Below are 15,409 nucleotides of genomic sequence, written 5' to 3' on the forward strand. Positions count from 1 at the left end.
AAGGGACACAGCATGAAAGGAACACATAAGGCCCTAGCCAATCTCTCCACGGTAGAGATTTTTCTTTTTCAGTAAGTTCCTCTTTAACCTCCTTCTGGGCAACTGAAAAATGTAGCATTGATCCTTACCTATTTCAACCTCCTTAAAGTGAACCTAAACCGTTGTACAGAAAAAGTAGTTTCACTTACCTGGGGCTTCTACCAGCCCCCTGCAGCCTTCCTGTTCCGCGCCGGTGCTCAACGATCCTCCATTTCCCCGCCTCGGCTTAGTTTCGATTCTGCCAACTATATTTTCGGCACTGCGCAGTAAGAGAAAACCTCGTACTGCGCCTGCAGAATGCTTTCGCCGCCGTTAGCGCATACCAGGATGCGCACTGGACAGAACCGAAAATAAACCGTGGTGGGGGAACGGAGAGTCGTTGAGGACCGGTGCGGGCACAGGACAGGTGCAGGGGGCTGTCAGAAGCCCTAGTTATGTGAAACTATTTCTATGCAACGGTTTAGGTTCCCTTTAACATTAAAAAAAAAAATGCTTCAAGCAGTAATCCTGAGCCTGGATCAGGGCAACTGCAGGGCAGGTTACTATGGAATGCGCAGTGAATCGGCACTTCATACTCACATCCCTGGGATCCGGATAGTCTCCTCCTTGTCCTCTTGATCCCTCGGGTGACAACAGACGGGGATCTCTCCCATTCCTAGTGCGCTCTTGCACTAATAGTGTAACATGCCGGTGGTAGGAACTGGGGCCTACATCTGTAAACGTTCCCCAAGGCAAAGACTTTTTTTTTTTTTTTTTTTTTACACCTAGGAGGGAAGATGTTGAGGCTTTCCATGTCCTTCTGGCCCCCACTGTTGCTCTGCACAGACCCCTAGAACATATATGACAAGAGCTTGTCTGTTACGTTACCATGGCTTTACTCCACTTCATACACGAGCGGGGCCCTGTGTCTGTGCGAGTACCACCATGCCTGTTCAGTAAACAGGAGCCACCTGCCTCAGTGCTTCTGTGCAGGTGCAGCCGTACTCACATGGGTGCAACACTGACATGCTTGTGCATGAATAGAAGGGCAGGCAGACAATTCCAGAGGATCCCAGGCAGCAGCAGTCTGAAGGAGGATGTAGGATGCCTCAGGAGGATCCTAAGGCTTACCTCTTAGGCAGAGGCGCTTCTAGAGACCAGCGGACCAGCTAATTGCCTAGAGCGCCAGATTTATTGCAGGGCGGCTTTGAGGGGAAAAAAAAAAAAGTTTATTTTTCCTGTCCTTAGAGACTGAATACTTAGGGAACGGAGATAAAAAGTTCTAATGAAAGCCTCTACTGCTCAGCCTCAAATAAGGAATCTACAAACCTTTTGTCTACAACACTTTGTATGGCATCCACTAATGTTAGTGTTATCTCAGGATCTAAAGCAGGGGTCTCAAACTCAATTTACCTGGGGGCCGCAGGAGGCAAAGTCAGGATGAGGCTGGACCACAAGGGATTTCACAAAAAAAGTCAATCAGCAGCTCTATTTTACCTAATAGTTCGCTTCAGGGCTCCCATCACAAGTAATCCGCCGTGTCCCCGCCGCAAAACGAGGGCTGCAGAGCCCCCAAATCGCCCGGGGGCAATCCGTCGGCATTTCCTGGAAGGGGCAGAGCTTTCAGCTTCAGCACTGCCCCTCCTGACGTCAATCGCGGCGCCTCTCCCCGTCCCTCTCTGTGAAGGAAGAGTGAGAGGGGTGGGCAGAGGCAGTGATGCGCCGCGATTGACGTCAGGAGGGGAGGGGCGGAGCTGAAAGCTCTGCCCCTTCCAGGAAATGCCGGTGGACTGCCCCCCCCTGGGCGATTTGGGGACTCTGCAGCCCTCGTTTAGCGGCGGGGATGCGGCGGATTACTTGGGAGCACTGAAGCGAACTATAAGGAAGCTTTGGCCGGTGCGCGCCACAAAATATTGTATCAAGGGCCGCAAATGGCCTGCGGGACGCGGGTTTGAGACCCCTGATCTAGAGTGCGTCTGTGTGACTCCTTTTCTGCCCGCCCCTCCTTATGACTTGAAAAGAAGAGGAGGATGCACTAGCATTGTAACCGGGTGCGTGGAGTGCGACCCCCACCAGGGTGTTCCCATGTTGCCATTAGAGGGGTGACAGCAGATGCCACTTCAACAGAGCTGAATTTTAACACCCAAAAACGTGCTATTTTAGCTTTAAACATTCATTCACTGAGGCTGGGAGAGGAACAGCCTCCCCTCTTTAGCTGGATCTGCAGCTGCTGGCTCATGGAGCCGATCTTTGTTTACACCCCCCCCCTGTAGACTGGGCTGTATTGGGCTGTGCTGCCAAAGCATGTGACTGAGGCTATGGAGCGTCTGCGTTGCTATGAACTGAACCTAGCCTGTGCTTGCGTTCTCTGCTCCTGTCAAAACCCTGATTGATAGAACCAGGGGGAAGCTGAGATCTGAGTGAGCCATGCACCACTGGAGGGGGTGGAGAAGGGAGAGAGCAGGATATATGGATTGGATATGAAGCCTGTGTAAGCATCCAGTCCCCCTGCCATGCTGTCACAGCGCCTCTCTCAGCACACAAACAGACTGCACATATGCCAGCCTACCCCCTCTCCCATATCAGGCTGGCTGAAAGCTTTTACAGGCTGGAGGAAGTGCTCTTGTAATGGAGTGACTATTCTCTGCACAGCATTTACAACAAAAATACATGCTTTCCTTTATCTTGTCTCACTTTCTACTTGTCCCCTGCCCCCTTCCTTCTCTGTTGTGAGTCCTCTGTCACTCTTCCTGCTCCCTAGTTAAATGGCAGGCAATGTACAGCTTTCCACCTTCCAATTGATCTGCTATCAACTATTCATGCATTGCATGATGTGTACCGGCCTTTCTCCATCCCTCTCTTCCTTGCTTACATTCTCCCTCCTTTTCTATTTCTCATTCGCTTTCTTTCCTTTCTTTCCTCTTTGTGTTCCCAGCCTCCTTCATCTTTTGCTAAGGGCCAGTTTCCACTAGGAGCCATAGCCGTTTCTGATTCTGTTGCGGTTTCTGTTCTGCTGTGCAGCCGCAGCCTGAATCGCTAAAAAAGGCTATAGGGATTCGGCTGTGTGCTGCAAAAAGCTGCAGCATGCAATCCAGATTCGCACCAAAATGCAATCTGAACTGCAAAACCATAGGTGAGATGGGCAGCGTTTCCCGCCCCTCTTGTATTGCGCTTTGAGTCCTATGGGAGAGAAAGGCTATAGAAATGTTACTGTTATTGTTGTATCGGGCCCATATTCGGAGTGGAAATATGGTCTCCTTCATGACCTGCAGCACTTTACAGAGTACATAGTCATGTCACTGACTGTCCTCAGAGGAGCTCACAATATAATCCTGCCATAGTCATAGTCTAATACTCTACCATATTATTATTAATTATTATTATTATGTATTTATATAGCACTGACGTCTTTTGCAGCACATTACAGTGTACATAATCATGTCACTCATTGACCATACTTTATCTAATATCTCTTATGTAGTCCAAGGTCATTTTTAGGAAGCAGAAACCATTTGTATGCCAGCACACAGGTACCATGTGATGCAGTCTTACTTAGGAAATGGGGGGGGGGGGGGGGGTGACACCATGAGTTACTGCACCAGGTGTCACAAACCACTGGGAGGATGGTGTCTTTGTGTGCATTCCAGAACGGACTAGCCAGGAGGAAGGATGGAGATTTTCCCCCAGGCTGCTGGTACAATATATAAGGCAATGTGAAGCACTAGGCTGGTTGAGGGAAATAAATGTACAATTTGATGGCAAGCTGGTAAATGTACACAGCATGATGAGGAAGAGAGGCTTGCCTCCTACAGTGTCCTTAGAAAAAAAAACTGACTGCTTTCTCATCATTGTAAAGACTGCATGTGGTCAGCTAGATAAGGTATTGCACAGGATGAAAAGTTTTCGACAGTCCCTAGACTCCAGGAGGGCTGCTTTCTGACTTGTGAGAGAGACAGGCAGGACAGGAGTCACATTACAGGCAAGTCGCCTCTGTTTTATGTGGCTGCAATACAGATAAGTTCTCTGCTCTATGTCAGGCTATTCTCACAGTCTCTGTCCACTCCTCCTCTCTCCCTCATTCATCTTTGTTTCCCCCCTTCCCCTAGTGCTGGCTGTCTTTTCTTCCTCTCTCTGGATAGTGTAATTGTTAAGGGCTCTGCCTCTCGCACAGGCAACCTGGGTTCAAATCTCAGCTTCTTTCTACTCAGTAAGCCAGCACCTATTCAGTAGGAGACCTTGGGCAAGACTCCCTAACACTGCTACTGCATACTGAGCGAGACAGCACTGAGTCCGCCAGGAGAAAAGTAATTATAAATATTCCTTGTTGCTCTCTACTTTGCCCCCCCCCAATCTTACCTTCACAATTGAATCACCCAATCTTGTTAATAGTAACCCTAGCCTATAGCTGTCAATACAGGCATTCATTTTTACAGACAGATTCTTTCAAAATGATCGAATATGGCGATTATCAACCACCACATCGATCAATCATCAATCCATCGCAAAAATGTACCAAAAATACAACCAAGCAGTACATTTTTACAATTGGACACAGTGGTATAGTGGCTGCCGCATTGCAAATATTTTAATGGAGAGGGGGAGGGGCGCCACAGGTTTCCTTGCCTGGAGTGACAACATGGCCTGAGGCGCCCCTGCTTAGGCAATTTTTTTTTTTCTTTGCTTTGCCTTGCCTTGGGTTCTGTTTAAATGCTTATAGGTGCTATTTTTTTGTTAATTACAAACAATCTATAAGGGATACATTTCAAATCTTAAACTTCTTCAGTGCTAAATTCTGTGATTCTTCAAGTTTTTCTAGAAAGAAACAGTCTTCCTCTTCTGAGGCTGGAACAGCATGCTGTCTGTGTAAAGGTTAATTCATTCAAAATGGGGCTAGTGAATACAGGCTTCTTGCTTCAGCAACACAAATGTTGTGTATAGTGTAAACACAGCGACTGATCAGAATCAGAATCAGAATCAGAAACTTTATTTCGCCAAGCACGACTGGGTCGTGCCCGGAATTGGGCTTGGCACTTACAGGGTACTGATACACGGTACACAGTAGTTACAGATAGAGGACATGCAGTAGTAACAGAACATTATACAGAAAAACAGAGCATTAAAGAACATGTATGCAGAGGGAGACAATGGCATAAGTTACAATACAATAAAAAAACAACCAAAAAAAGTACGCTTGAGCTATGTGCAAAGTGCCTCAGTGCGTCTTGGTATTTTGGGGTGGGGATAGGCATTTCCATGGCGAGAGTTCAGGAGGTTGACAGCAGAGGGAAAGAAACTGTTCTTATGTCTTGAGGTCCTGGTGTAGATGGATCGGAACCGGAGCTTCCGGCTCGAGGGGAGCTGATTAAAGAAGCGGTAGCCTGGGTGTGAGGGGTCGTTGGCGATCTTTAATGCTCTGGTGTTCAGCCTGGAGTGGTAGAGGAGGTCCAGAGTGGGAAGGGATCTTCCGATGATCCTCTCTGCAGATTTGATGACCCTCTGCAGTTTGAGCTTGTCGCTGGCGGAGGAGCTGGTGTACCAGACCAGGATGGAAGAGCATAGGACGGATTCGATCGTGGCTGAGTAGAAATTTGTCAGCAGTTTTTGGGCCATACCGAACTTTTTCAGTTGGCGGAGAAAGAAAAGTCTCTGTTGGGCTTTCCTCTGTGTTGAGGTCGTGTTGGTGTTCCACCTCAGGTCATTGGAGATAGTTGTGCCCAGTAGGCGGACACTGGGGACTCTTTCCACTTCCATGCCATCCATGTGGATTGGAGGCGGGGTAGAAGCGCTCCTCCTGAAATCAACAATCATCTCCACCGTTTTTGCTGTGTTTAGGACCAAACCGTTCTCTCTGCACCAGCTGCATATGCTTTCGACCTGGTGGCGGTACGCCTTCTCATCGTTTTTGGTGATGAGACCCACAATGGTCGTGTCATCGGCAAATTTGATTACTTTTACCGAGTCCGAAGTGGATTTGCAATTGTTCGTATACAGAGAGAACAGGAACGGCGACAGGACACAGCCTTGTGGGGCCCCTGTGTTGGTGATCCTAGGTTGTGAGGAGATGGTGCCTAACCTAACGACCTGGGACCTGTTGGTGAGGAAGTCCGTGATCCACAGGCGTAGGGTGGGGTGGACTCCTAGCGCAGCGAGATTGTCCTGAAGTATTTTAGGGCTGATAGTATTGAATGCTGAGCTGAAGTCCAGTAGGAGGATCCTGGCGTAGGAGTCCGGTCTATCCAGGTGATCATAGACGTGCTCCAAGCAGATGTTGATGGCGTCATTTGTGGACCTGTTCGCTCTGTACGCGAACTGGTGCGGGTCCAGCAGTCCCTCAGTAGAGTGCTTAAGGAGAGGTAGCACCATGCTTTCAAAAGCTTTCATGATCACGGATGTAAGTGCCACGGGCCTGAAGTTGTTGAGGTCGAGGATGCCCTGCTTTTTGGGGACCGGGATAATGGCAGACCTCTTAAAGCACGCAGGAACTTTGCCTTCCTGGAGGGACCTCGTGAAGATGGAAGAGAGGGTGGGAGCGAGCTGGCGAGCACAGGTTTTCAGGCAGGCTGGCGACACACCGTCCGGACCTGAGGCTTTCCTAGCATTTAGCCTTAGCAAGTGTTTCAGTACATCCTCCTCCCTCACTGATGGTGGGGGTGAGTAAGGGCCTAGGGCTACCGTGGCAGATTGTGCAGGTGGCTGTGGGAGTCCTGCAGGTGCTGGCTGACTCTCGAATCTGCAGTAGAAGTCACTGAGACTCTCGGCAAGCTCAGAGCTCGGTGTGGCGTGCTGAGGGGGGGGGCTTGTAGTTGGTGGCAGCCTTCAGTCCCTTCCACACGGCTCGTGAGTCGTTTGAGGAGAGGTTCTGTTCCAGCTTTTCCGCGTAGCCCCTCTTAGCGGACCTCAGTTCTCTGTTTAGGTCGTTTCTTGCCTTCTTGTATTCCACCTGGTTGCCGGACTTATGTGCGGCTTCTTTGCTACGACGTAGTTGTCGTAGTCTTTTTGAGAACCACGGTTTATCATTTGGATACAGTTTGAAGGTTTTTGTTGGGATACAGGAGTCCTCACAGAAGCTAATGTACGAGGATACATTGTCTGCCCACTCGTCCAGGTTAGGCGATTCCAGCGCCTTCCAGTCTGTGCAGTCAAGGCAGGCCTGAAGTTGAAGTTTAGCCTCACTTGACCACACTTTGGAGGACTTAGTGACAGGTTTTGAGGTTTCCAGGCGCCTTTTATAAGTAGGTACCAGGTGGATGATGCAGTGGTCAGATGAGCCTAGGGCTGCCCACGGTGTCGCTTTGTATGCATCCTTCAGGGCCGTGTAGCAATGGTCGAGGGTGTTGGCACTCCTGGTGGGGCAGGTGATGTGCTGATGGAAGCGGGGCAGCTCTTTGCGGAGGTTTGCCTTGTTAAAATCCCCCAAGATAATGAACAGCGAGTCCGGGAGGGCCGTCTCCCACTGCATGATGGTATCACTGAGATCACGCAGGGCAGCATTTACCTCTGCATCAGGAGGGATATACACACCCACGAGGACGTAGGAGGAGAACTCCCTGGGCGAGTAGGTTGGCCTGCAATTGATGAGGAGGAGTTCAAGTTCTGGTGTGCATTTCTTGGCCAGTACAGAGGTGTTTGAGCACCAGGCGGAGCTGACGTAGAAGCAGATGCCACCCCCTTTCTTCTTCCCAGAGAGGGTGCTGTCCCGATCTGCTCGGATGAGGCTGAAACCTGGGAGCTGGAGGGCACTCTCAGGGATGTCGTCGTGGAGCCACGTTTCAGTAAAGCAAAAGACTGGGGTGTTGTTACCGAGTTCCCTCTTGTCGCTGAGGAGTCTCAGCTCATCTAGCTTGTTGGGGAGGGAGCGGACGTTAGCGAGGAGGACCGCAGGGATGGCTGACCGCAGGCCCCTCCTCTTCAGCCTCGCCCGGACGCCTGAACGACAGCCCCTGCGGCGCTGGCTAAAGGGAGGCCAGGGCGCAGAAGCAGTGATTTCCTGGACGTGGCTCCCAACAGAGTTGTACAAGAGCCCGTCCTCCGGGTGTGCGGCTGTGATATGTTCCCATTTCAGGAGCTGAGCTCTGGAGTAGGTGGTACGAGGGGGGAGGGGTAGCATATGGGGCATGGATGGTAAGCAAAACTTGTGCAGGCGAGTGCGATAACTGACTATCAGCAGTGTGACACAGATGTAAGAGGCGAGTGCAATAACAGTCTATCAGCAGTTGACACAGATGTAAGAGGCGAGTGCAATAACAGTCTATCAGCAGTGTGACACAGATGTAAGAGGCATGTGCAATAACAGTCCATCAGTGGTGTGACACAGATGTAAGGGGCATGTGCAATAACAGTCCATCAGCAGTGTGACACCGATGTAAGGGGCATGTGCAATAACAGTCCATCAGCAGCGTGACACAGATGTAAGAGGCATGTGCAATAACAGTCCATCCGCAGTGCGACACAGATGTAAGGGGCATGTGCAACAGACCATCAGCAGTGTGACACAGATGTAAGGGGCATGTGCAGTAACAGTCCATCCACAGTGCGACACAGATGTAAGGGGCATGTGCAAATAACAGTCCATCAGCAGTGTGACACAGATGTAAGGGGCATGTGCAATAACAGTCCATCCGCAGTGCGACACAGATGTAAGGGGCATGTGCAATTAACAGTCCATCAGCAGTGTGACACAGATGTAAGGGGCATGTGCAATAGCAGTCCATCAGCAGTGTGACACAGATGTAAGGGGCATGTGCAATAACAGTCCATCCGCAGTGACACAGATGTAAGGGGCATGTGTGGTAACAGTCCATCAGCAGTGCGACCCAGATGTACGAGGAGAGTGCAATAACGGACCTTCAGCAGCAGTGTGACACAGACGTAAGGGGCATGTGCAATAACAGTCCATCCGCCGTGCGACGCAGATGTGGAGGCGAGTGCAATAACAGTCTATTGGCAGCAGTGTGACCCAGATGTAGGAGGCATGTACAACAACAGCCCAACCGCAGAGTGCCCCGGGTGCAAAGGAATGTGCACTAGATAACATCAGATAACATCAGTGGGACACCATCGCACGCACCTAAAAACAACCAACAGCCCCTTTCAGCAGTGCAGCACAAGCACACATGGCTGTTTTTATTCCTGATGAAGGAGAAATACATCTGCTCCAGCAAACAGAGTCCCGGTAGTCAGATTTCCTTTGCAGAAACAATTCCTGAAGGACACAGATGATCAGTTTTTTTTTCTAGAAACAGTGAATCACTGGCAGCATCATTTCCCAGCAAATGTCCTCCCAGCAGGCCAGTGTGGACAAAGCCTGCTCCGTTTCAGACACCGTAAACTATATTTACATTAAAATACTGACTTAATACCATCTTCTATTAAAAGTATGTATATTTTGAGACAAGGGGTTGGTAACATACAAATGTGAAATAGCTAATAAAATGTAATTTTAGAAGTGGCAGCTAAAATAGGAAAGAGAATTAGAATTATTTATTTCGACAAGTACCTGTCCAGAACCCGAATTGGCCAGGCTTCGGGTTCTGGCCGTAAAATATACATAAATTAACACCAAGTGTGTCATTGCTTGACACATGGTGGCGTTACCCGGCAGCAGAGAACTGCAAATTATTTCACCACCAGTTTGTGCCAAAATCAATTCCGGGTACAACTCACGTTGAGTTGTACCCGGAATTGATTTTGGCACAAACTGGTGGTGAAAAAATTTGCAGTTCTCTGCTGCCGGGTAACGCCACCATGTGTCAAGCAATGACACACTTGGTGTTAATTTATGTGTATTTTACGGCCAGAACCCGAAGCCTGGCCAATTCGGGTTCTGGACAGGCAAAACTAGAAGTGGCCATCTCACTGCGGCCAATGTGAGAAATGCATTTAAGAGTTCAGGAATCGTGGCGGCAGTGTGACAAATTAAGCCGGCACCTCGGCTCTGGCTCCTCCCCCTACCCACCTCCTATTCAGCTCCGGCCGCCGGGCCCCAGAGTCGCTCACAGCAGCAGGAAATACTGCTATTCGTTCCTGCAAAGCCTGGCTGTCTCCCAATGCGTCTCTCTTCCATCATCTGGCTGTTTGGATTGCCGTTTCGCTGCTATTGCTATGTAAGTTCCACCTACCTCACTTCTACATTGCTTTGCGCTTATTGATTGTGTGTGCACACGTATATAATCCAGGGCTGTGGAGTCGGTCCAAAAATCCACCGACTCCTCAGTTTAGGATTCCACCGACTCCGACTCCTCTAATTTGCATATTACAATTTTGTTGATTAAAAGTATGTAACATGAAATTCGTCTCTTAACTGCCAAGGCTTAGGAATTTTACAAGACAACTGAAGTGAAAAGGATATGTAGACTACTATATTTATTCCCTTTAGACTAAAACTAGTCCTTGGTAAGAGTACTTGTAAAAGGTACAAACCGAAACAAAGAACATCTATCAGGCCCTAGGCAATGTAAGTGTGGGTACATGTAAGAATGATGTGCAGGTACTCTGCAGGGGAATGAGGAGACTGTAAACAGACAACACCTCTGTGTTCAATGTGGACAGCATTCTCAGTGGATTCCCTGCAGCTCTGTGGGGAGTGCATATGTAGAGTATAGTACTACTGTGTAACAAAGTAAACCTGAGACAGATGAAATTAAAGTTTTATACATACCTGGGGCTTCCTCCAGCCGCCTTCAGGATAATCAGTCCCTCGATGTCCTCCTCCACCACCTGGATCTTCTGCTATGAGTCCAGGTACTTGAGCCAGTCGGGCGTAGTGCGCATGCACACACTCCGCCGCCAGGAGCATACTACACCTGTGCAGCACTATTGCGCAGGTGCAGAATGTTCCTGGCTGTGGGAGCGGCATGCGGCGGGACAGCGCTGACTGGCTGAATTACCAGGACTCATAGCAGAAGATCCGGGTGGTGGAGGACAGTGAGGGACTGATTAGCCTGAAGGGGGCTGGAGGAAGCCCCAGGTATGTATAAAACTTTACTTTTCATCCGTCTCAGTTACCCTTTAATTTGTAGTCACCAAACCAAATTTTAATAACATATCAAATTATTTTATTTCATCAGCAAAGGGAGTGCATACATTTGCATAAATCAGCATCAAAGCAGAATTATTTCCATCTTGTTGACCATTTCTATTAGTGACATAGCTACACATCAGGCTTTATTCTTACAGCATAGATGTTATATAGTATATATAAGAGATTCCTGTGTACACATCATATATACAGTCACAATCAGATATGTATATCTGACCTTAAAAATACGGGGACTGCTTTATTGAAGCAGCACAAGTAACTAATTTTGACTGGTTTATTTCATTTTTGTGGACTAAGCACAGCTATTACTGTATATATACACACATTATTTTTAATGACTATTATCTGAGAAATAGAACATTTTATCATATTTTCTATTTTAATTACAGTTAAAAATTCATTAGGAGTCTGAGTCGGAGCATTTTTTCCCGACTCCAGGCACCCAAAATTGCCCGACTCCACGACTCCGACTCCACAGCCCTGATATAATCTATAGTACATATCCTCATATCGTTTCTATATCTGGACCACACTATTTGTTGGCCCATGTCTTATCCATTATTTGTATGGGTGTGCACTCCCCAATCAATTTATCTTAAACACAATACAACCAATTAGGTGATTTTTCACGTTGCTTTTATAGTCTTATAGTCAGATGCCAGATGTTGTATTATTACACTATTGTATTGTATGATATATTATGTGGTCGAAAGACCCTGGTGGTCACATATCGTGACATTTTTTAATTGATCTTATGAATTTTTGAAAATAATAAAGATTTATACTGTTTGAATTACTATTAGGCTGGTGCTGCTTATGGAGGTACTCTTTTCTCTCTTTTGTATGCTAGTCCAAAACCTATTACTTATGTCAGACTTCTACTACCTTAGTGACAGCAACATAGGAGAAAAGTAATTTATGGTTCATTCACTCTGGGAAATTTTTTTTACTTATCTGTATACGTTTGCACATAATTTTACATTTTACAATTTTTTGCCATAGTGCCCCTTTAAGTATGAGCACTTTCATGTATGACCTGTCACTTATACCCCTTCCTCTGCACAGCATGACAGACTACATTAACATCAAAGTGGTTCTAGCCCTTTTGTACGCCATCCAAAGATAAAATAGATATTTTTTGGGGAAAGCGGCAGACTAAGACAGGTACAGAAATGAACTTGAGGATAGTTTATAGAGAATTGCATTACTAATTGGATAATACAAGCAATTTGTAAATGCTTGATTGGCTTATTAGGTCTCCTCCCTTTCTAGGTTAAAGCAGAAAGTAGAAATGAGACAAGGTCAAATGTTGGCTAGTCAGAGTACACATCAGTCACCTTACCAAGCTTTTCCATAAATACTCCTACAGGACAAATTCTCTTCAGAAAACTGATCTTCTCTACATACAGCATGACGTAACTAAGCCTGTTAATCTTCAACTTATAACGGACCAATCCCAGACTTATCATACATTGTCATTTTTTTTAATCAGTTAGCCATTAAAAAAAAAAAGTATTACTTTTACAAGACTTAATATTTTTACTACTATCATACAAGAGAAATTTACTTGGTTTGTCTGTTCTTTCAGTTTAACTCCAGTTTACTCACAAAAAACATCCCTGCCACCTCCTCCTGCCATGCAGAGTAGTGTGTAGTGGGAGGATTATTAATTTTTTCCTGCTTCTACACGCTGCTTCAGAGCAAAACTCTACTGCCATTCGCCAGCTCCCAATCATGTGACCCTCATGGGGTTCAGGAACCAAGGGGGGCCCCATGATATTTTTGCAGGGGGGCCCTATTTAGTCTAGTTACGCCCCTGCATGCAAATCAAGCTTTTATGCCAATATTAGCTGAATGCCTGTTTCAGTTGTGTAGTTCAGACACAACTGACAAAGATCAGCAAAACCGCTAGGCAACTGGTTGAGGCCTGGAACCCACAATAGCTAGCGTTTCGTATGAGCAGTCTGTAAGCGATTCATTGAGCGTTTTAGGGAGCGTTTTTAAAAAGTGTATCAATTTGCCAGCGGTTGTGTAGCAATTAGCGTTTTAAAGTCTGATTGGTCCTTTCTATTAATTTTATTACAGTGCACATTAACTTCAAAACGCTAGCAAAATCGCTCCGTGCAAGTTTTGATGAGTGATTGCGCCAACGAATATATACTTTACATTGAAGCGCAAACGCTAACAAAATACTGCATGTCCTGTGTTTACGATTTTGCTAATCGCAATCGCTTCTGCGGAATTTGCACCATCAATTTACATTGGCAGAACGTTTAGGGAAATCGCTAGCGATTTCTCACGCTCCCTAAACGCTCAAAAAAAAAACAAACTAAAATCGCTGTAGTGGGTTCCAGCCCTAAATTAAATTATACACAGCAGGTTTTTTTGGGCTCTACAGTGGTTCCAATCTTCCAAACGTTACAGATGGTCTTACCAAATGGTCAGTAATATTAAAAATGTGAAAAGGTCATTTGGAATTCACAAAGAAATACTTATCAGTTTTACCAACAGCAGTATTATTTTTGCTATGTGTTCAATAAATATGCTGTATTTCTGCAGAAAGCTGAATTCACAAACAAAAAAATGGTGTGCGCACAATCAGTAACTAACGCATTTTCCAGTAGATTCCCTGTTGGAATCTTTCTGCAGTGTGTCATCGGAATAGATTCCTTTGAAAGAGGAATACACCGCTTTGCCATTTTGTGTGCAAAAATACTGCATTCAGTATAAAGTGATGAACTAACTATCCCCCCCCCCCCACCAAAAAAAAAAAAAAAAAACGAAAAAAAAAAAAAAACACATTTTACAGTTAGGGGGAAAAATACTTAACAGGTAAACTTTCTTGGGCCGAACCACATCTTTGCATACGAATAATCAGACAGCATTAATACCCATCAGCTTGACTGATTAATCAATTTTCAGTCAATCACTACTTTCCAAATCTGATCAGTGTGTACAAAATCCAGGACTGCCTACAATGACCTAATTCTCAGCTCATCCCTACATACAAGATTTCATCTCTCAGTACAACTGTTATTGATAGTCTTGGGTAAAATATAACATGACAACGTTTCCCCAACATAGCTGGCCTTCCCTTCAGCGATTCACAAAGTTGGATCTAACTTCCCTAAACTGTACTGTTATTTTCCCAGCAATGCACTTCCTTCTCCTCCTCTCTCTATAAAGCAGAACAATCTGCTCAGCATGACTGCTTTCAAATCATAACCCTAAAAATTGTAATAAAAAGTTCAATGAGCGTCAAACAAAAGTGAATCTAGTTTCTCTAGGCAGATTAATATTCAACTTTTCCTTATGAGGCTTGTTTTTGACAACCAGGGAAAATGCAAGTCTTAAATATCAATGTATAGAGTTATGTGAAGCTGCTTTTCAAAAAGCCCCTGTATCTGGTAAAGGGGAGGGACTATGTATCTTATAAAAATGCTAATACAAAATCTAAAGTGATTCAATATTTGTAGGGAAAGTGCAATTAATAATTGACTATATATAATAGCTATCCAAGTCTCCAACAGTCAGCTGGCAACATCAGCGTTGTGCAGTCACAGCAATGGATGTGAACGTCCCCTCAGATACACAGAGAGCACCCCGCACACATCACACAGGCTCCACACTGACAGCCAGCCCGGCTGCGGAGGACGTCAGGAAGCGCCCTACATCCCGCCGCAGCAGCGGCCACATCTCCGCATTACCTTTGGCTTGGCAGTCCGCGCAGAACTTGTTCTCCTCCCGCAGCAGCAGCTCAGACAGCACGGCCTGATACCGCTCCACGTCCCGCACCGACTTCCCGGTCATCTTCCCGGGAGACAGACAGTAAGATGTCTTCTACGAGCTGCAGCTCTCACTTCCTGTTTCCGGGTCTCCACTCTCCACCTACCGCTATCCTGCCGATGGCTACGTCACTCTCCACGCCCATCTGCTGCTGAAACGTTGCGCGACGCAAATTTGTGAATGGAACACTGACGTCACTTAGCAACCTGGATCATGCGCTACTACTGTGCGAACAGCGAGGCAGAGCTGTTCTATGTTGCACTGGTACATACTACCATGTAATTTTCCTCCAGATTGGCTGCCGAATCGATTCTTTCCGACAGGTCCAAACTAATTTCTGATCGTTATTCTGATTGATTTTCCGATCACTTCTATACAAAATCGATCAGAAACGGGCGTAGCAATAGGGGTTGCAGTCTGCAGAGGTTGCGACCGAAGGGCCCTCCCTCAACTTAGCTTTCTATTGGTCCTGTGCTCAAAATGATCACTTCTATGGATACTTTGAATAGTGGTATTCATTAACAAACTGTTTCCCATCCCCTTCTTGCACCTCAGACACTGTAGTTG

The 15,409-nt window shown here is 46.5% G+C and overlaps 1 protein-coding gene across 1 annotated transcript in view; it reads right to left on the reverse strand.

Annotated features, from left to right (window-relative positions):
- The window catches only part of SMAP2 (small ArfGAP2), a 52,471-nt gene extending 37,533 nt beyond the window's left edge, over positions 1 to 14,938 (reverse strand). Inside the window, exon 1 of the mRNA XM_068268932.1 lies at positions 14,764 to 14,938. Coding sequence (XP_068125033.1) covers positions 14,764 to 14,866 — 103 coding nt within the window. The 5' untranslated portion in view covers positions 14,867 to 14,938. The remainder of the gene's footprint in view (positions 1 to 14,763) is intronic.
- Between the last annotated feature and the right edge of the window lie 471 nt (positions 14,939 to 15,409).

The sequence above is a fragment of the Hyperolius riggenbachi genome, chromosome 2 (assembly GCF_040937935.1).
Source record: "Hyperolius riggenbachi isolate aHypRig1 chromosome 2, aHypRig1.pri, whole genome shotgun sequence".
NCBI classification, from domain to species: Eukaryota; Metazoa; Chordata; class Amphibia; order Anura; family Hyperoliidae; genus Hyperolius; species Hyperolius riggenbachi.